The sequence below is a fragment of the Phascolarctos cinereus genome, unplaced genomic scaffold (genome assembly GCF_003287225.1).
Source record: "Phascolarctos cinereus isolate Bilbo 61053 unplaced genomic scaffold, phaCin_HiC Scaffold_5;HRSCAF=322, whole genome shotgun sequence".
Taxonomy (NCBI): domain Eukaryota; kingdom Metazoa; phylum Chordata; class Mammalia; order Diprotodontia; family Phascolarctidae; genus Phascolarctos; species Phascolarctos cinereus.
Genome location: NW_027555958.1, coordinates 175767120 through 175781564, shown reverse-complemented (window position 1 = coordinate 175781564; position 14445 = coordinate 175767120). Strand labels below are relative to the sequence as shown.

General features: G+C 39.7%; 1 protein-coding gene across 2 annotated transcripts in view; it reads right to left on the bottom strand.

Annotated features, from left to right (window-relative positions):
- MDN1 (midasin AAA ATPase 1) overlaps positions 1-14445 on the bottom strand; it is a 168675-nt gene that overhangs the window by 33723 nt on the left and 120507 nt on the right. For both annotated transcript variants that reach the window (XM_020963051.2, XM_078155240.1), the window contains exons 68-78: positions 13280-13374; positions 12721-12842; positions 10823-10972; positions 9614-9723; positions 8435-8508; positions 7707-7902; positions 4793-4955; positions 3630-3776; positions 2830-2956; positions 2187-2292; positions 297-412 (exon numbers count right to left, since the gene is read on the bottom strand). In XM_020963051.2, the coding sequence (XP_020818710.1) occupies positions 297-412; positions 2187-2292; positions 2830-2956; positions 3630-3776; positions 4793-4955; positions 7707-7902; positions 8435-8508; positions 9614-9723; positions 10823-10972; positions 12721-12842; positions 13280-13374 (1406 nt within the window). The remainder of the gene's footprint in view (positions 1-296; positions 413-2186; positions 2293-2829; positions 2957-3629; positions 3777-4792; positions 4956-7706; positions 7903-8434; positions 8509-9613; positions 9724-10822; positions 10973-12720; positions 12843-13279; positions 13375-14445) is intronic.

Sequence of the window (14445 nt, the reverse complement as noted above, 5' to 3'; positions counted from 1 at the left end):
TCTACTTACAAGTCTCTAACATGGCCACAAACTTTTCACAAGGGAATACAGAATATTCACTTAAAACAAGCATAACTGGAACACAACAGCTAATCCTCACCTTCCCCAGACTTAACGGTCAAGCCTTTATTTAGGAAAGCTTAATAATGCCTGTTGAGATAATGTCTGTTATCATCCCTCGAAAATCTGAGTTGATTTAATCTGTGGCTTAAATACAGAGCTCCTTCCCACTCAATCTAAAAAGGCAAACTCAATACTACACCCCCCACCCCCACCCCAAGCTGGGCAATCTGTACCTGAGAATAATCCACTGTTCTGTCAGGGCAGTCAGTGAGCTCCTCTGGTGGATAAGTGTCTTCATGAGGTGTGCTGAGAATCCTTTACATCGGTCAATGATACTCACTCCAATCTCCTGCAAGTGGGAGGAAGGTGGGACAGGACATAGGAAGAGAATAACACTAGAGAAGCTATTACCCTGGAACCCCTTCGCCATGCTTGTCTCTTGCAAGAAGATTTGACAATTAGGCATGGGAAATGTCAGGCCAGGTTTTCTGAACCAAGACACATGCTGTAGGGGATACAGTCTGACTTGTAGATGATGGGATTTAGAGTTGGGAAGGATTTTAAATATTATTTCATTAAACACTCATTTTAAAAATGAGGAAACTGAGGCCTGAAGAAGATGAGTGACTTAATCCCAGGTTACCCACAACACAAATTATGCAGATGAAAACTGAACTCCAGCCCTCACTCTGACTCCAAATCCAAAGCCTTTTTTTCTACTGCATCACACTACTTCCATGTGAACTAATGACTTCTACTGACACACTGTATTGGCTGACATACAGGCCATTTTTGCTCCTTCTCACATAAGACATTCCTATCGTCTGTCTTTATGCTTTTGGAACTGGCTTTTCCTCATGCTTAGAATACACATCTCTCTTCAGTTCAACCTCTTGGAATCCTTTCCCTTCAAAACTCAGTTCAAGCACCACTATCAATATGAAATCTTTCCTGATCCCCCTAGTTGCCTGCGCCTTTCCTCCAAAATGGCCTTATGTTTGTTTAACATATACAGACTGTTCTTGCTTTGATTAAATTGGCCAGTGGATGACAAGACCCCATGCTAGCCCCAGTTCCAGGCAGTAAAGCTACTCTGGCTGTGGGGTCCCAGGCACTGAAGCCCCAAAGAGCCACAGAGGGGGCAGGGTCACAATTCTAGGGGACAGAGAGAAGGAGGTCTGTGGAACAGACTACTTACGTTAAGCTAAAATTGTCTGTATTTCTATATGGACTCATCTCCTCTGAGAACATGTAAACACAAGGGTGGGGACTATGATATTCTCATCTCTGTAGCCCATACACGTCCTTAATCAATAAGTACTGACTGACTGCTGATTGTACCAACTGCCTCACACGAATGCTGAGAGAGTGAGAATGTGTGCAAAGCACTTTGCAAACCAAAACCTACGTAAAGGTCAAATTTAATAACTTAGAATATTAAAGAATGGGCTTGTCTCCTCTGATACCCTCTACCTTTGTACTCCCTAGACTTTGGTACAGCACATAACACCCAGAAGGTACTTCTGATGCTGCTTCACCCAGATTTGGCTTGTATAAAGCATGCATGTCTCACATATACACACATATAAAACCACACTCTTAATAAAAGGACAATGAATAATCTTACTCTTAATAAAAAGGATGATGAGCAAAATGATAAAGACAACATGAGAAATTAATAAAATACACTGACTTAAATGGTAAAGAACTCTGAAAATGAATTTTTCAACAAAGACACATATTTAGTATGGTAATTTTAATCATTTTTGCATGCATATATGCACATTTCCATCCCTCCATTTCAAAGACAGCTAACTTTGAGGTGGCCTATACCCAACCCAATATGGTAAATAAGCTGAAGTTTAAGACAGTTTTGATGTCACAATGATTCACAGGAGGATTTTCTGCAAGCTTATTGATAAGCTTGATAGATTAGATAGAAAGATTGATTGATTATGGCTGCCTCCACTTTTAGCATATGATTAGAAAGCTTTTAAAAATAAATTCCACAGAAATGATATACCTAAAACAATGAAAAACAACTTTCTAAGTCTATGTATGGGAGGCTAAAACAGTAAGAAAACCTGTACTTTTCACTGTTGCTACTAAGTTCCCTCTTTTACCTTTGATGGTGCCAAAAATGCTGCTTGAAGTCTTAAGTGTCGAGCAAGTGATCGATAAAAATATTTCTGACACCCATCCCAGGAGGAAGAGATTTCTGTGAGAAGCCTGGAAAAGAGAAAAGCCACAGCCCCAGGTCTTAGAATAGGTTCCAAGTCAAGTAAACAAAAAGTCCAGTTATGCCAAATAGCCAACTGTCTGAATTCATTTGTTCATTATCACTCAATAAATAGGCATCTACTGGATGCTCAGCATTTTTTATGACATAATCATGGAAACCAAAGTAGAAGTCACAGTTGCTGCCCTAGATGAGCTCACCATCTTGCTAACGTTTCCCAAGTCTAGTTATTGCCATTTCAAAGGTTAACAAAAATCAAAATCTGACTCAAAAATAAAGAAGGAAGTTTAAAGCTATACAGATGGTTTGTACTATAAAACAAAGCATCTTAAGAGATGAATAGTTCTACAAAAGTACTCGGAGGTTTTGAAGATTTTTACGTATATAAAATCTGAGAGAAATACAGAAACAATAGGGGAGGAAAGAGGAAGGTGGGGATGGGAAGAATCCCTGAGAAAACAACTTGACCATTTGTAGAGTCCATGTCCAGGTATCACTTATAATTAAATTCTACCCAAAGCACAAACCTTGCATCTGATTCCTGCGTATTGCCAATGATAGACAGCACACTATGAAGATCTAATGGGTGCAGATGAAGGATATTTTGAAGGTCTTTGGAACGAGCCCAAGTAAGGCCTTTGCGATAGGACAAGCCTTAGAAAAGGAATTTTTATTATGAGTTTAAGGAAATAAAAATAATCAAACATCCTTACTCTAGTTCCCCAGCACTATTTTAAGTAAAAGGAAACTACAGAGCTGCCCACAGAAAATGGAAATTGAATACAAGAATCCAACAATATTACTGTTTAATGATTCATAGACAATTAGCACATCATCACACACCACCACCCCTTGGGGTATTCAGTCTCTCTCTTTTCTTTTTTTGGAAGAAGTGGGAAGAGTGGGGGTGGGGAGGTAGGGGAGGGGTGTTTATAGACCTGTCATTTCACTGGTAAAGGGATTTTCTGGTGAGGAAGCTATTTCTATCAATGCAGAACAGCAAATGCTCTGAAATTTATGTCTTAAAGAGGACCTGGGGTACTGAGAGATCAAGCAACTTGCCCAGAGTGACCTAGACCATAATATATCTAAAACTCAAGACCCTAACCCAATTCTTCCCAATTCTAAGGCCAGTCCTCTATCCACTACACTACACTGCCTTTCTTTTTTCAGTTGTGTGTGTGTGTGTGTGTGTGTGTGTGTGTGTACATAAATATTTTTTATACACACACATTCAGGAAATATAATCCATGCTGTTCCATTTACAATCTAACAAAAAGCATTAAATGTATTAGAGAAATATATTTTCCTTTTAATGAAGACTCACCAACTTTCATGAGATATTTGAAGAGCTCTGATAAAGCCCGCTGCTTCTGCAAAAGAATATGTTTTACTTCTGATTTCTGTTTTTCCTTATCTGTGTTTGGTTCCACAGTTAAGCTCTGTAGTTCACATACAGAGGAAATGACATCACCTATAGAGAGAGAAGGCACAGAAAGAAAATAATATACCTGAAAGCTTAAGCTTGTTTGAACTAAGGAGAAGTGAATGCTTAGAAGAGCAACAGAAACAGCTTCTATTTGTACGAACCAATGTGCAAAGAAGTATGAAGAACCAAGAGAACAATGTATTTAGAGAGATTATAAACCAACCCTACCTAGATTATTTTCGGCTCTGGAGATCTGATGATAAGGCATCCCTCTCTCCTCTCAGGAAAGAGGCTGAGGACTACAGGTATGAAACTCATGAGGCCTAAGCTGTGGGGGGCACTGGCCCTGGACTAAACTCTCCCCAACACTGAGAAGCCTGAGAAATAGAAAGTATTATCTAGAAAGCAATTAACATTGAGAGACCTGAGAACTCTAATCAATGCAATAATCAATTACCATTTCAAAGAACTTAAAAGTGAAAAGTCTCTCACTTCTTGATTGTACCAATTGCCTCACACAAATGCTGTATGGAGAACATATGTGGAATGAAGCATACATTTTAAGACATAGCCAATACGTTTGTGCATGTGGTACGTGCAGTGCGCGTGGTGTGTGTGTGCGCTGCATGTGAGGGAGATTGGGGGGGGGGGTGTCACTGGCAAGTGACAGTGATAGGAAAAAGAAAAGAAAGAGAAGACAACTAGACATTTGAAAAGGGGAAGGGGAAGTGTTTCCTGAGGGCCTGGAGCCCATATCTCTACCTATCACTAAAAAGTGCTGACTGAAAAGGAAAGGATAAAAGCTAATTCACCACCAAGCAGTTATTCTAAACAGATAAATCCCAAAACTAACACTTGTTTCACTTTCATGTTGGTCCCTGCTTGCCCCTCCCTCCCTTTAAATTGTTTACTTGCTAAAAATTAATCAATTGCTTTGACCAGGACCTATAAAGAGGACCGAAAAGCAGCAGAATCTGTCCTGCAACAAACAAACCCTAAACACCTTTTTGAATTTCCTGCCTATAAAATCACCTTACTGCTGTGAGCACCCACTTACGCACCTGTGAACTGATCAAGGTTCTCCACAAGGCCAGGCAATGGGCTCTGCTTTATGACTGTAATACATATCTTCTTCATTCGTTTGGTGAGCTTTGGCAAACGACTCTGCAGCAACCCCTCCGAGAGAAATGGTATGATGTCTTGGCAGGTGTCTGGAAGCACAGTCTGCAAAACAAAGGTGGCAATAATGTACTGTCAAACTCACACATCTCAAATGCTCAAGTGTTAAATACCACTATCACCTCTGATATCTCAGGGGTATAAATACTCAAGTTTCTTAAGTATGGGGGGGGGAAGTAAATAAGAAAATCTAAATGTGTGCATCTTGACCTAGAAATTCAAAGGCATAGCAATGGGTGCTCCTCAGACACAGTTATCTCCACCCAACCCAATTCTCACTACTATAAACATAAGTATTGGCACAATGATTAACATGAATAAGAAGGAGTTGGATGGTAGCATTTCTTCCTCCAGAAATGCTAAAAGAAACACATGATATTATTCTCAGTGTTAAAATGATTGGATTTTGAAATGGAAGGGACCAGCCCCTCCTTTTTCAGATGAGGTCTGGTTAGATGGTGCAGTACCCATGATGTTGGACTTGGGGAGTCAGGAAGGCTTTAGTTCAGATCTGGCCTCAGACACTTACTGGCTGGGTGACCCTGGGGCAAGTTTTTTAATCATCCGTGCCTCTGTTTCCTCATCTGCAAAATGGGGATGATAATAACAGTGCCTATGTCACAGACTATTGTGAGGATCAGATGAAACAACACACATGAAGCACCTGCAAACCTTAAAGTGCTATACAAACGCCAGCTGATTATTGTTGTTGCTGTTCTTATCATTGCCAAGGGGCTGCCAAGGTCACACAGGCAGCAAGCAGAAGAGCCAGGAGTAAATCCCAGTTCTTCTGACTACAAACTCAAAATTCTTTTAGCTTTCTAATTGCCTCAAGGCCTCTGAAATAAAGTGATCCACAAAGGGATCAAGTGAGTGACTTAAGCATTATTAGAAACACACTCTAAATAGCTAAGTTAATGTGTTGTTTTGTTGGGGGTCGGGTTATTTTCAAAAGCTAGGCAGATAGCAGGCACCTAGTAAATGTATATGCTTAACTGAAATGTTACCCTCGCTTTTCTGAAAACCAGTTTCAGTATCAGGTTTCTAAGTCTGAGACGGAGAGTTATCTTTAGAGTACAGTCTTTTAATTTTAAAATAGATGTATAGTAATCAAATTCTCTGCCATCAGTTCAGACACAACAAACAGGTATGGAAATGAAGTAACCTGTTGACATTACTGAATCCACTGAAAAATAAAGCTGTGAATATGGAAGACTTTCATGAATTTGTGCAGAGTAAAGTACATAGAGCCAAGAAAAGAACGTATAAAATTAAAATAATGGAAATTGGGGGAAACTGGGGGATGGGGGGAGGAAGGAGAGGGACCCAAAGATGTAGTCAAAGCCTGATTAACTGGGGAGGAAGGAAGGGAGAAAATTTGGAACCCAAAGTTTTAAAAATCACATGTTAAAAAAATTGTTCTTGCAATGAACTGGGAAACAAGAAATACAGGAAATGGGGTATAGAAATCTATCCTGCCCTACAGGAAAATATAACAGGAAGGGGATAAGAGAAGGGTGGGGTGAGATAGAAGGAAGGGCAGATTAGAGGAAGGGGTATACAGAATGCATGCCATCTTGGGGTGGGGAGATGGATGAGATGGGAAGAAAATTTGGAACTCAAAATCTTGTGGAAGTGAATGTTAGAAACGAAAAAATAAAATAAAAAATAAAATAAAATAAAAAAAAGCAAACCTGACTAACTGCTATGACTTGGAGAACAGATGAAGAAATGCACCTCTCTGCTCTTGGTACAGAATGTCACAGACCCTGTTAGATAAAGTTGCTATGCTCCTTGGTTTCACCTAAATGTTTTCCTTTGTTACATGAGAAAGTTCAATGGGTGTGGGGGAGGGAGAGGAGAGGGGGCCATAAGGAAACGAATGGCATAATAACAAAAATGTAGGTTGTTGTTTTTAAAGAAAGAAAACAAAGCTCAAGAGCTTCCAGTGCTACCCACTAGGTTAGACACTCAGGGGAAATCAGTCAAACTGATGCAGTAAATAGTTTAATTTTGAATCTCCCCCTTCCCACAGACCTCCCAAGTGGATGGAAACATCTAACAAAAAGACTATCAATCTCTTCTTTGGTGGCAGATTTTTAAACTCCTCATTCTTCTGGCTCTCCTTATAATTGTGTGGAAAAGGTACGGAGGAATGAGGAACACTATACAGGTCAAACTAACAAGCATTTACTGAACTGCAAGCTGGGTAAACGTCATTCATTGTGTTAAACACTGGAGACACAAAAACAAAAAGAGAAACTGCCCCTGACATCCAAGAGCTTCCTAAGAAGGGTGGTTTTCTTACATGTAAACCGATGATAATTTGAGAGACGAGAGAGAAAACACTAAGTACAAGGAATGGAAGAGCCTTCCGGTACGAGGCGGCACACGAGCTGAGCCCTGAAGGTGAGGGGGTTGTCTCTATCCCCAAGCTATCACTAGGTCCTCTCAATCTGAAACAAGATGACCTTCTGGCATAGCTTTACTGATGGAGTGGGCCAGAGGCGGTAGTGTAAACAACACCATGGATGACTGAGTTCTCCATAAGCTAACGTGCCTGGGAGACTCATGTTTCTCTTCCAAGACTGTGCTTTCCAGAAGCTATGCCTCACTGCTCTGCCAAGTCAGGTGCTTTAGATGGGCAAATAACCAAAGCCTGAAAACTTCTTAACAATACTCCATGAGCTGTAATTGCCTTCTTTGGGTTATGGGGACAGGCCCATAGATAGCAAGAATCTGTCATTCCAAAGAAGTAAGAAGTGAATAGAAAATTTCTCTGAAGTGAGTACATACCTGGGTGCTGCCTGGTCTGGCTAAGAGAGTTTTCATCAACATGCTGTTCAGACTCTGAATTGGAGTTTTCTCCTCATCTGCTGCTGGTTGCTTCTGTAGACAGTCTAGTTGCTCTTCTTGGGTACTCTCCATCAAGGAAGGCCGGCAGGGTTCGCTCAAGACAGCTTCAAATTTCTTTATGAACTTAAAGAGAGTCCTGACCACAACCAATAATAGCAATTGGGGATAGGTAAACATGATTTGGGGGTGGGGGTGGGGTGGTGCCGCCGGTGCTTAAAACCTTTATCGAGTCCACATACTTGCCCTCTTTATTTTTACATTTTATTTTTTACTATTCTATAACACAAAATAGTTTTTCTTTTACTTTCCAGAGACAAATACTATGTTGGAGATTCTTAACTTGAGGTCTATGAACATGTGCACATGCGGTTTTTAATTTTGATAACTATTTCAATAAAATTTGCTTCCTTCATAATCCTATATATGTTCTTTTATGGATTTAAAAACATTCTGAGAAAAGGTCTCTAAGCGTCAGCAGACTGCGTGAGAGGTTAATGATATACATTTGAATTCCTTTTGTAGGCCCTTAAGGCATGCTGTAAATCCAGGGACTTTCAGAAGTCCAGTGACATATGCTATCCTGCCACTGTCACAAGTGTATTATGGTCATATATTTGCTACCCATTATAAAAACTAAACTCAAACTTCAGAAAGAGTTTTATTATTACCTATGTGTCTTTTCCACAGACTGTTTTATAGCCCAGAAGCTAACATCATTCCACTTGGAGATCTTAACAAATTCCTGTAATATAAACAGAAATCAAAGACTTGTTTATAAAACCTAGTGTAAGGTTTATTTTTAGGTTCATAGACTTAAGAAATGGAAATAACTTCAGAGACCATCTAGTCCAATCCTCAAAGGTTACCTAGTCCAACACCTTCAATTTATAGATGAGTAATTTGAACCGCAGAAAGAAGTGTCTTGCCCAAGGAAGCACAGGTAGTAAGGGGGCAGAGCGCACACTCAAATCCAAGTCCTCTGACTCCCAACTCAACCCTCTCTCCACAGCACCAGCTTCATGGAGCTTGTGCAACCCAGAAACAGGTCCAGTGCCCATCTGCAAACTGCCGGATTGAGGGCCGGCAACTCAAACAAGCTTCAGGAAGAGGCCACCAAGTTCTATATGTGATGCTAGAGAAGTCCAGTTCTCTCACAAGTGAAGGGATTCCCACTCCTAGAGGACCCTACATTCTTTTAGCACTTGTGTAATGGTAATTAAAATCAATGACCCACTTGACTACTCCCACGTCCTGGTACTTAGGACCTACACCCTACAAGAGTTTACTACTAGAACCACAGAATTGGTCAGTTCCTATCATCACCTTGCTTAACCAGCAAAGGAGTCAGTGCAGTAAGTGGCTCAAAACCTGTATCCAGAAGGATATCTGATTTAGTGGAAAGAATATTCAATCAAGTGTCACAGGACCTCAGTTTGCATCCTGGCTCTGCTACTTACTACCTGTGTGACCTTTCCAGGCCTTAATTTATTCATTTTGAAAATAAGGGAGTTGGGCAAGATGACTACCACTAAGGTACCACCAGATCTTACACCTACAATTCTTTAAGATTTAACAGAAACAGCTCTTTGCTGAAAGGAAGATATGATGATAAGGGACAGAGGTGGAAGACAATGACAACATGTAACTCTTGGGTATGTGACATAAAACGGGGGGGGATGGGGATGGGGATTTTATTATCATGCTTTACAGTAGTCACCTCTTTCCCCCAAATTACTATCCTTCAATAAAACTCTCATAATTATTTGATGATTTTCTTAAAATTTAGGAATAATCTAAAGTAATTTTACATTTGTTAAAGTGATCTTCTGATGAGTTACTCAAATCACCTTTAGCTCTTTTTCTAGTGGGGATCGAAGTTCCTCAATTCGGGCCTGGACTCTGTCTGAGAATTGTTTATAATAATGGTACAAATTCCAAAGAACACTGCAAAGTGAATCTGAAAGAAATAAAAGAGAAGAAGAGTAACAACTTGTTCTAAAAGGAGCCTTTCCCTCGTACCACCATAATGCATGAGTGGTCTTGAACTGGGAGCATCAATAAATTCCAAACTTCTTTGATGCAGATGTTGCAGAGTCCTTGAGATTTGCGTCTTCAATGAAGATCATTCTCTCATCGTTCTTTATGTTAGCTGATTCAAGGACAGTGTGCCTAGAGAGACTGAACAATTACTGATGACTTTGCTAGAGCTTAGTCATCACCATAGATCAACATAGGGACTTTTCCCTTTGATTCCAGCTCAGCCTTTTGAATTCTTCAGTTACTTTGCCCCAACCCCTTAAAAAGCAGAATCCAAGATTATTATCATGAAAAGATCTTTTAAAGAATCCCTTAAACAAATTAGAAGCTGGCAAAGATTGTGCATCTTTAGATCTGCATTGAAAATAAGCTGCCAAAAAAGTATTTGGGACCTTTACTTCCTAATTTATCCTTGGCCAAGTGAATTGAAACCACTCCTTAATCCATAACCAATCAGCATTTCACTTTGAATACTTTTCTAGATTTAGTTACTCATTCTACATTAAGATAAAGAACTAAAAAAGTATATTCTGTAAACTAGACCAAGAATACATCACCTATACTTTCCCCTGCCTTGAGCTAGTTTACTAATGCATTATATGGAAAAAGGTACACATAATATAACTGCACCTGTGATTTCACTGGTACAAGGACCTCATAGGTGTGGAAGTTCCTTTTACCAATGCAGGGCATCACTTGCTCTTAGACCATGGGTCAGTAAACTACAGCTTACAATAAAGTTTCATTTAAAAATGTAAAAAATACTCTTAGATGGAAAGGAAATGGGGCTAGAAGGGTAAAGTAGGAGGGAGAAGAATCAGCCTGCAGATTAGCCTGGTTTCTGACTCCTATCTTAGAGCTGCCTAGACCACCTAGAGGTAGGTGACCGGTTCAAGGTTACATGGCCACCTAGGTCTTCCTGGGTTCCAGGCCAGCTTTCTATCCACTCACCTTGCTGTCTTGTCTCTAATGCAATATGGGAATAACATACGTATTTTTTTAAAGAATCAAACTCTTACCTTTTCCTTCCACCTGTGGCATCAACAAGACATGACAATGGAAAACTAGCAGCATCTGAAGTCGTACTTGGAATTCTCCCAGAGAGGCTCCTTCAATGAAAGCTTGTAAAGTGCTAACCAACATCGTCAATGCCATCTGCCTATCACGTTCTAGGAAGAATTTAAACAGAGGAGAATATATTTCTGGCCCAGCTGACACCAGATGTATTTTCATGGTGATAATGTAGATGAGGTGATGAGAAAGGGGGCATTTAGTCATAAAGGTATTCTGAAACTGAATTGGGAATTGGCATTGTATAAGCAAGAAAAGAATTACCTTTCAACTCAAACTCACATATGTACCTGTTGTTTTCTCTCACTGAAGTAAGTTCCCTGAGAGTATAAATTGTTTCACTCATTGCCTTTGTCATCCCCTTTTCTCCCCTAGCACCTAACAGTGTCCAGCATGAAGGACATACTTCATCAATTCTTAGTAATGGATTAATTGCGTGAAATAGACAAACGTATTCTCTGACTAGCAATCGTAGTTAGGCTTTCTGTAGCCTGATGGAAAGAGTACTGGATTACACAACTGGAGAATCTGGTTATCAGGCCTAACTAGCTCTTCAGTGTGGATTTTGGGAAAGCCTGCTAAAATCCGACTACTCTTCTACAAAATGGGGATGATAATGAAGATAATAATAATCCAAGCCCTAACAAGGAATTTTTGTACCTGGGCAAGTACCACTAAAACCACATCTTGGCAAACTGGTAGGAAACTCTCCCTCACCTGAGTTAGGTGGACTGAGGAAGGAGCTTAACCTCAGCCAATTTTAACTAATATTCCTGCTACATAGCAAGTAAATTTGTTTCCACCTGCTGAATGGCTAAAGGGCTGTCAATGCACTTCAAATTCAGTATCTTCTAAATCTAGCACACTGGGTAAAGAAAGCTCTAGTCATCTACTATTCATCTGATCAATCATAAAGCATTTATTAAGCACCTACAAAGTCCAAGGGACTGAACAGGCAGGCACTGGGGATATAAGTACAAAGAATGAAGGAATCCCTGGTCACAAGGTATTTACATTCTAACAGGGAAGAGAAGTCAATATATAAGGAGAATGTGAAGAGAATAAAAACAAATAGATACAAGGTAGTTTGGGAAGGGAAAGAGAAAAAGATAGAGAGGCGGTGTGGGGACGTTAGCAGTTGGGGGAGGGAGGAATAGGAAAGACTTCATGCAGAAGCTCATAAGGGAGCTGTGTCTTGAAGGAAGAGAAGGATTTTATAAGGCAGAAAAGTGAAGTGGAAGTACATTCCAGGCACAAGGGACAGCCACAGCAAAGACAGAGAGATGAGAAATGGAGTGTCACGTCTGAGGAACAGAGAGGCTAAGTTTGGCTGAAACTGCAGCATTACTGGGGGGAAGGAGGGTGTAACATACAGTAACAGGGAAAGATAGTTTGGGAACAGGTTATAATGAGCTTTAAAAGCTCAACAGAAATTTATATTTTGTCCTGGAGCAAACAGGGCTCCACTGGAATCGACTTAGTAAGGAAGTAATATAATCAGATCCACACTTAAGGAAAATCACTTTGGTATCACTGTGTAGGATGGACTGGAAAGAGACTTGAGACAGAGAGACCAATTAAGAGGCTGTTACAATATTAGGCAAAAAATGATAAGGACCTGAACTAAAGTGTGAGTATGTGAGTAAAGAGAAAGGGTCAGGCGCAAGAGATGATGTAGTAGAGATAAAAAAATAGCCAGATTTGGCAAACGATTAAATATGCAGTGAGGACGAGTGAGTAGTTCAGGATAATGCAATGGGTAATTCTTTTAAATGAGTTCACATATCCTAGGTTATGAGACCCTGCTCTAAAGGAATTGACAAAGTGCAAAGTATTAGAGTATTACCTTCCTTCCCCTCTGTTTGCTCTTGCATATGTTTCTCAAGCATCTGATAGATAGAAAACCAGTGTTTGGTGGATTTTTCTGTGTGTCGTTTCATAGTATTATCTAGACTCATGGACCAGCAGCTGAAACATGAGCAAAGAGACCCATGCTGGCAGTTAGGAAACACATTTTAGATTATATAACCAATAGCTACAATGCTCTTTTCCCAAGTGAATTTATTAGGGAGAAATCCCAGATCTGTTGGGGGATTCAAATTACTTTATACGAAATTGATAGTATGTCAAAACCCATGCAAAGAATACGAAACACCCATTTCAAAACACAATGATCGCCCTGGAAAAACCCTACTTAAAAAACTGCAGAATCATAAGGTTCTGTGTGTACAATAAAACATAGATAATACATCACCTTTCAAAACTAAGTGAACGTGCAGACCACATGAATCTCTAGGTATTGACTAATGGCCCTAATTCTATTTGAGTTCCACACAACTGGTTAGGGCATTGGAAGGGTGAGGAATGGGGGAGAAAATTGGGAGGCAGACATTAATACCACTTACTTAAGCTCCAATTTACGCCACTGGATGATTAGATGACTGACCAAATCAAGGTGTTTACGTAAGGACAGAGATCGGCTAGCATTCTCTTCCCAATCCTAAAGGAAACAAAAGTACCTCTTTATCAGCTAAGTGATTTTTGATAGGAGAATGCAATCCCAAAATGGCCATTCCTCCTTTGACTGGTTCCTCCCCTAATGTATTGACTATCTTTTATCATTCCCTTGCACAAAGAGGGATACTTGCTAACAAGCACAGCTTTAAAGCCGCTATTCCAGTATAGTGGTGATGAATTTGCACTGATCTTACCTACCTACAATCTTCAACTTGTCATTTTAAAAAATTCAGCATACATTTATAAAAACAGCCAGCTGGGGATTGATGACATCTGTGGTTATGGAATGATGGTGCTAAATGAGCCACGTGGAAAGGGGCCTCCACAGGCCAACGTGCTAACCAACTGAGCCTTAATGTATGTTTATAAACTCCAAGTGAAGTTAAATTCTCTTAACAGGCTGCTCTCTTTTCTGAGTCAATCAACAATGAAGTCTTAAAAAGGCAAAAACTTTGCTTAGTTGAAATCAAATGAAGAACAGCTGGGAAAGAGTAATGAGCTTGGAGAAAAAAGAGCTGAGTCCAATGCCTGGCTCCAGCACTCACTAACAGTATAACTTTGGACAAATCACTTAATCTTTTGGGGCTTTGATCTTCTCATCTATAAAAGAGTGGGATTATTTAATCTCTGTAAAGTTCTACTCCAGTGCATCCTATCATGGCATAGAGATGACCTTGGCTCTCAAAGGCTACGCCAATATAACACAAGCCCTAGAAGGTTATTAATAATAATTAATGCCCTAGAAGGTTGTTAATAATAATTAACAATGTTTTCTACACATCATTAAATAACACAAGTATACAATAATTGTATTATGTATAATTAATAATTATATTATAAATTATTAATACCAATAAAAAAGTAGCAATTATTATTACAGAAATAATGTAATATAAGACTTGGCTTCAGAGTCAGAGACATGTTGTTCCGAGTTCTACGTTTGACACATACTGGCTAAGTGGCCCTAGACAAGTCATATTAACTCTCAGTACCCCTCACAGTTCTCTAAGTTTATACGTTGCAGAACAGTTACTGATCTAAATTGATGGAAGGG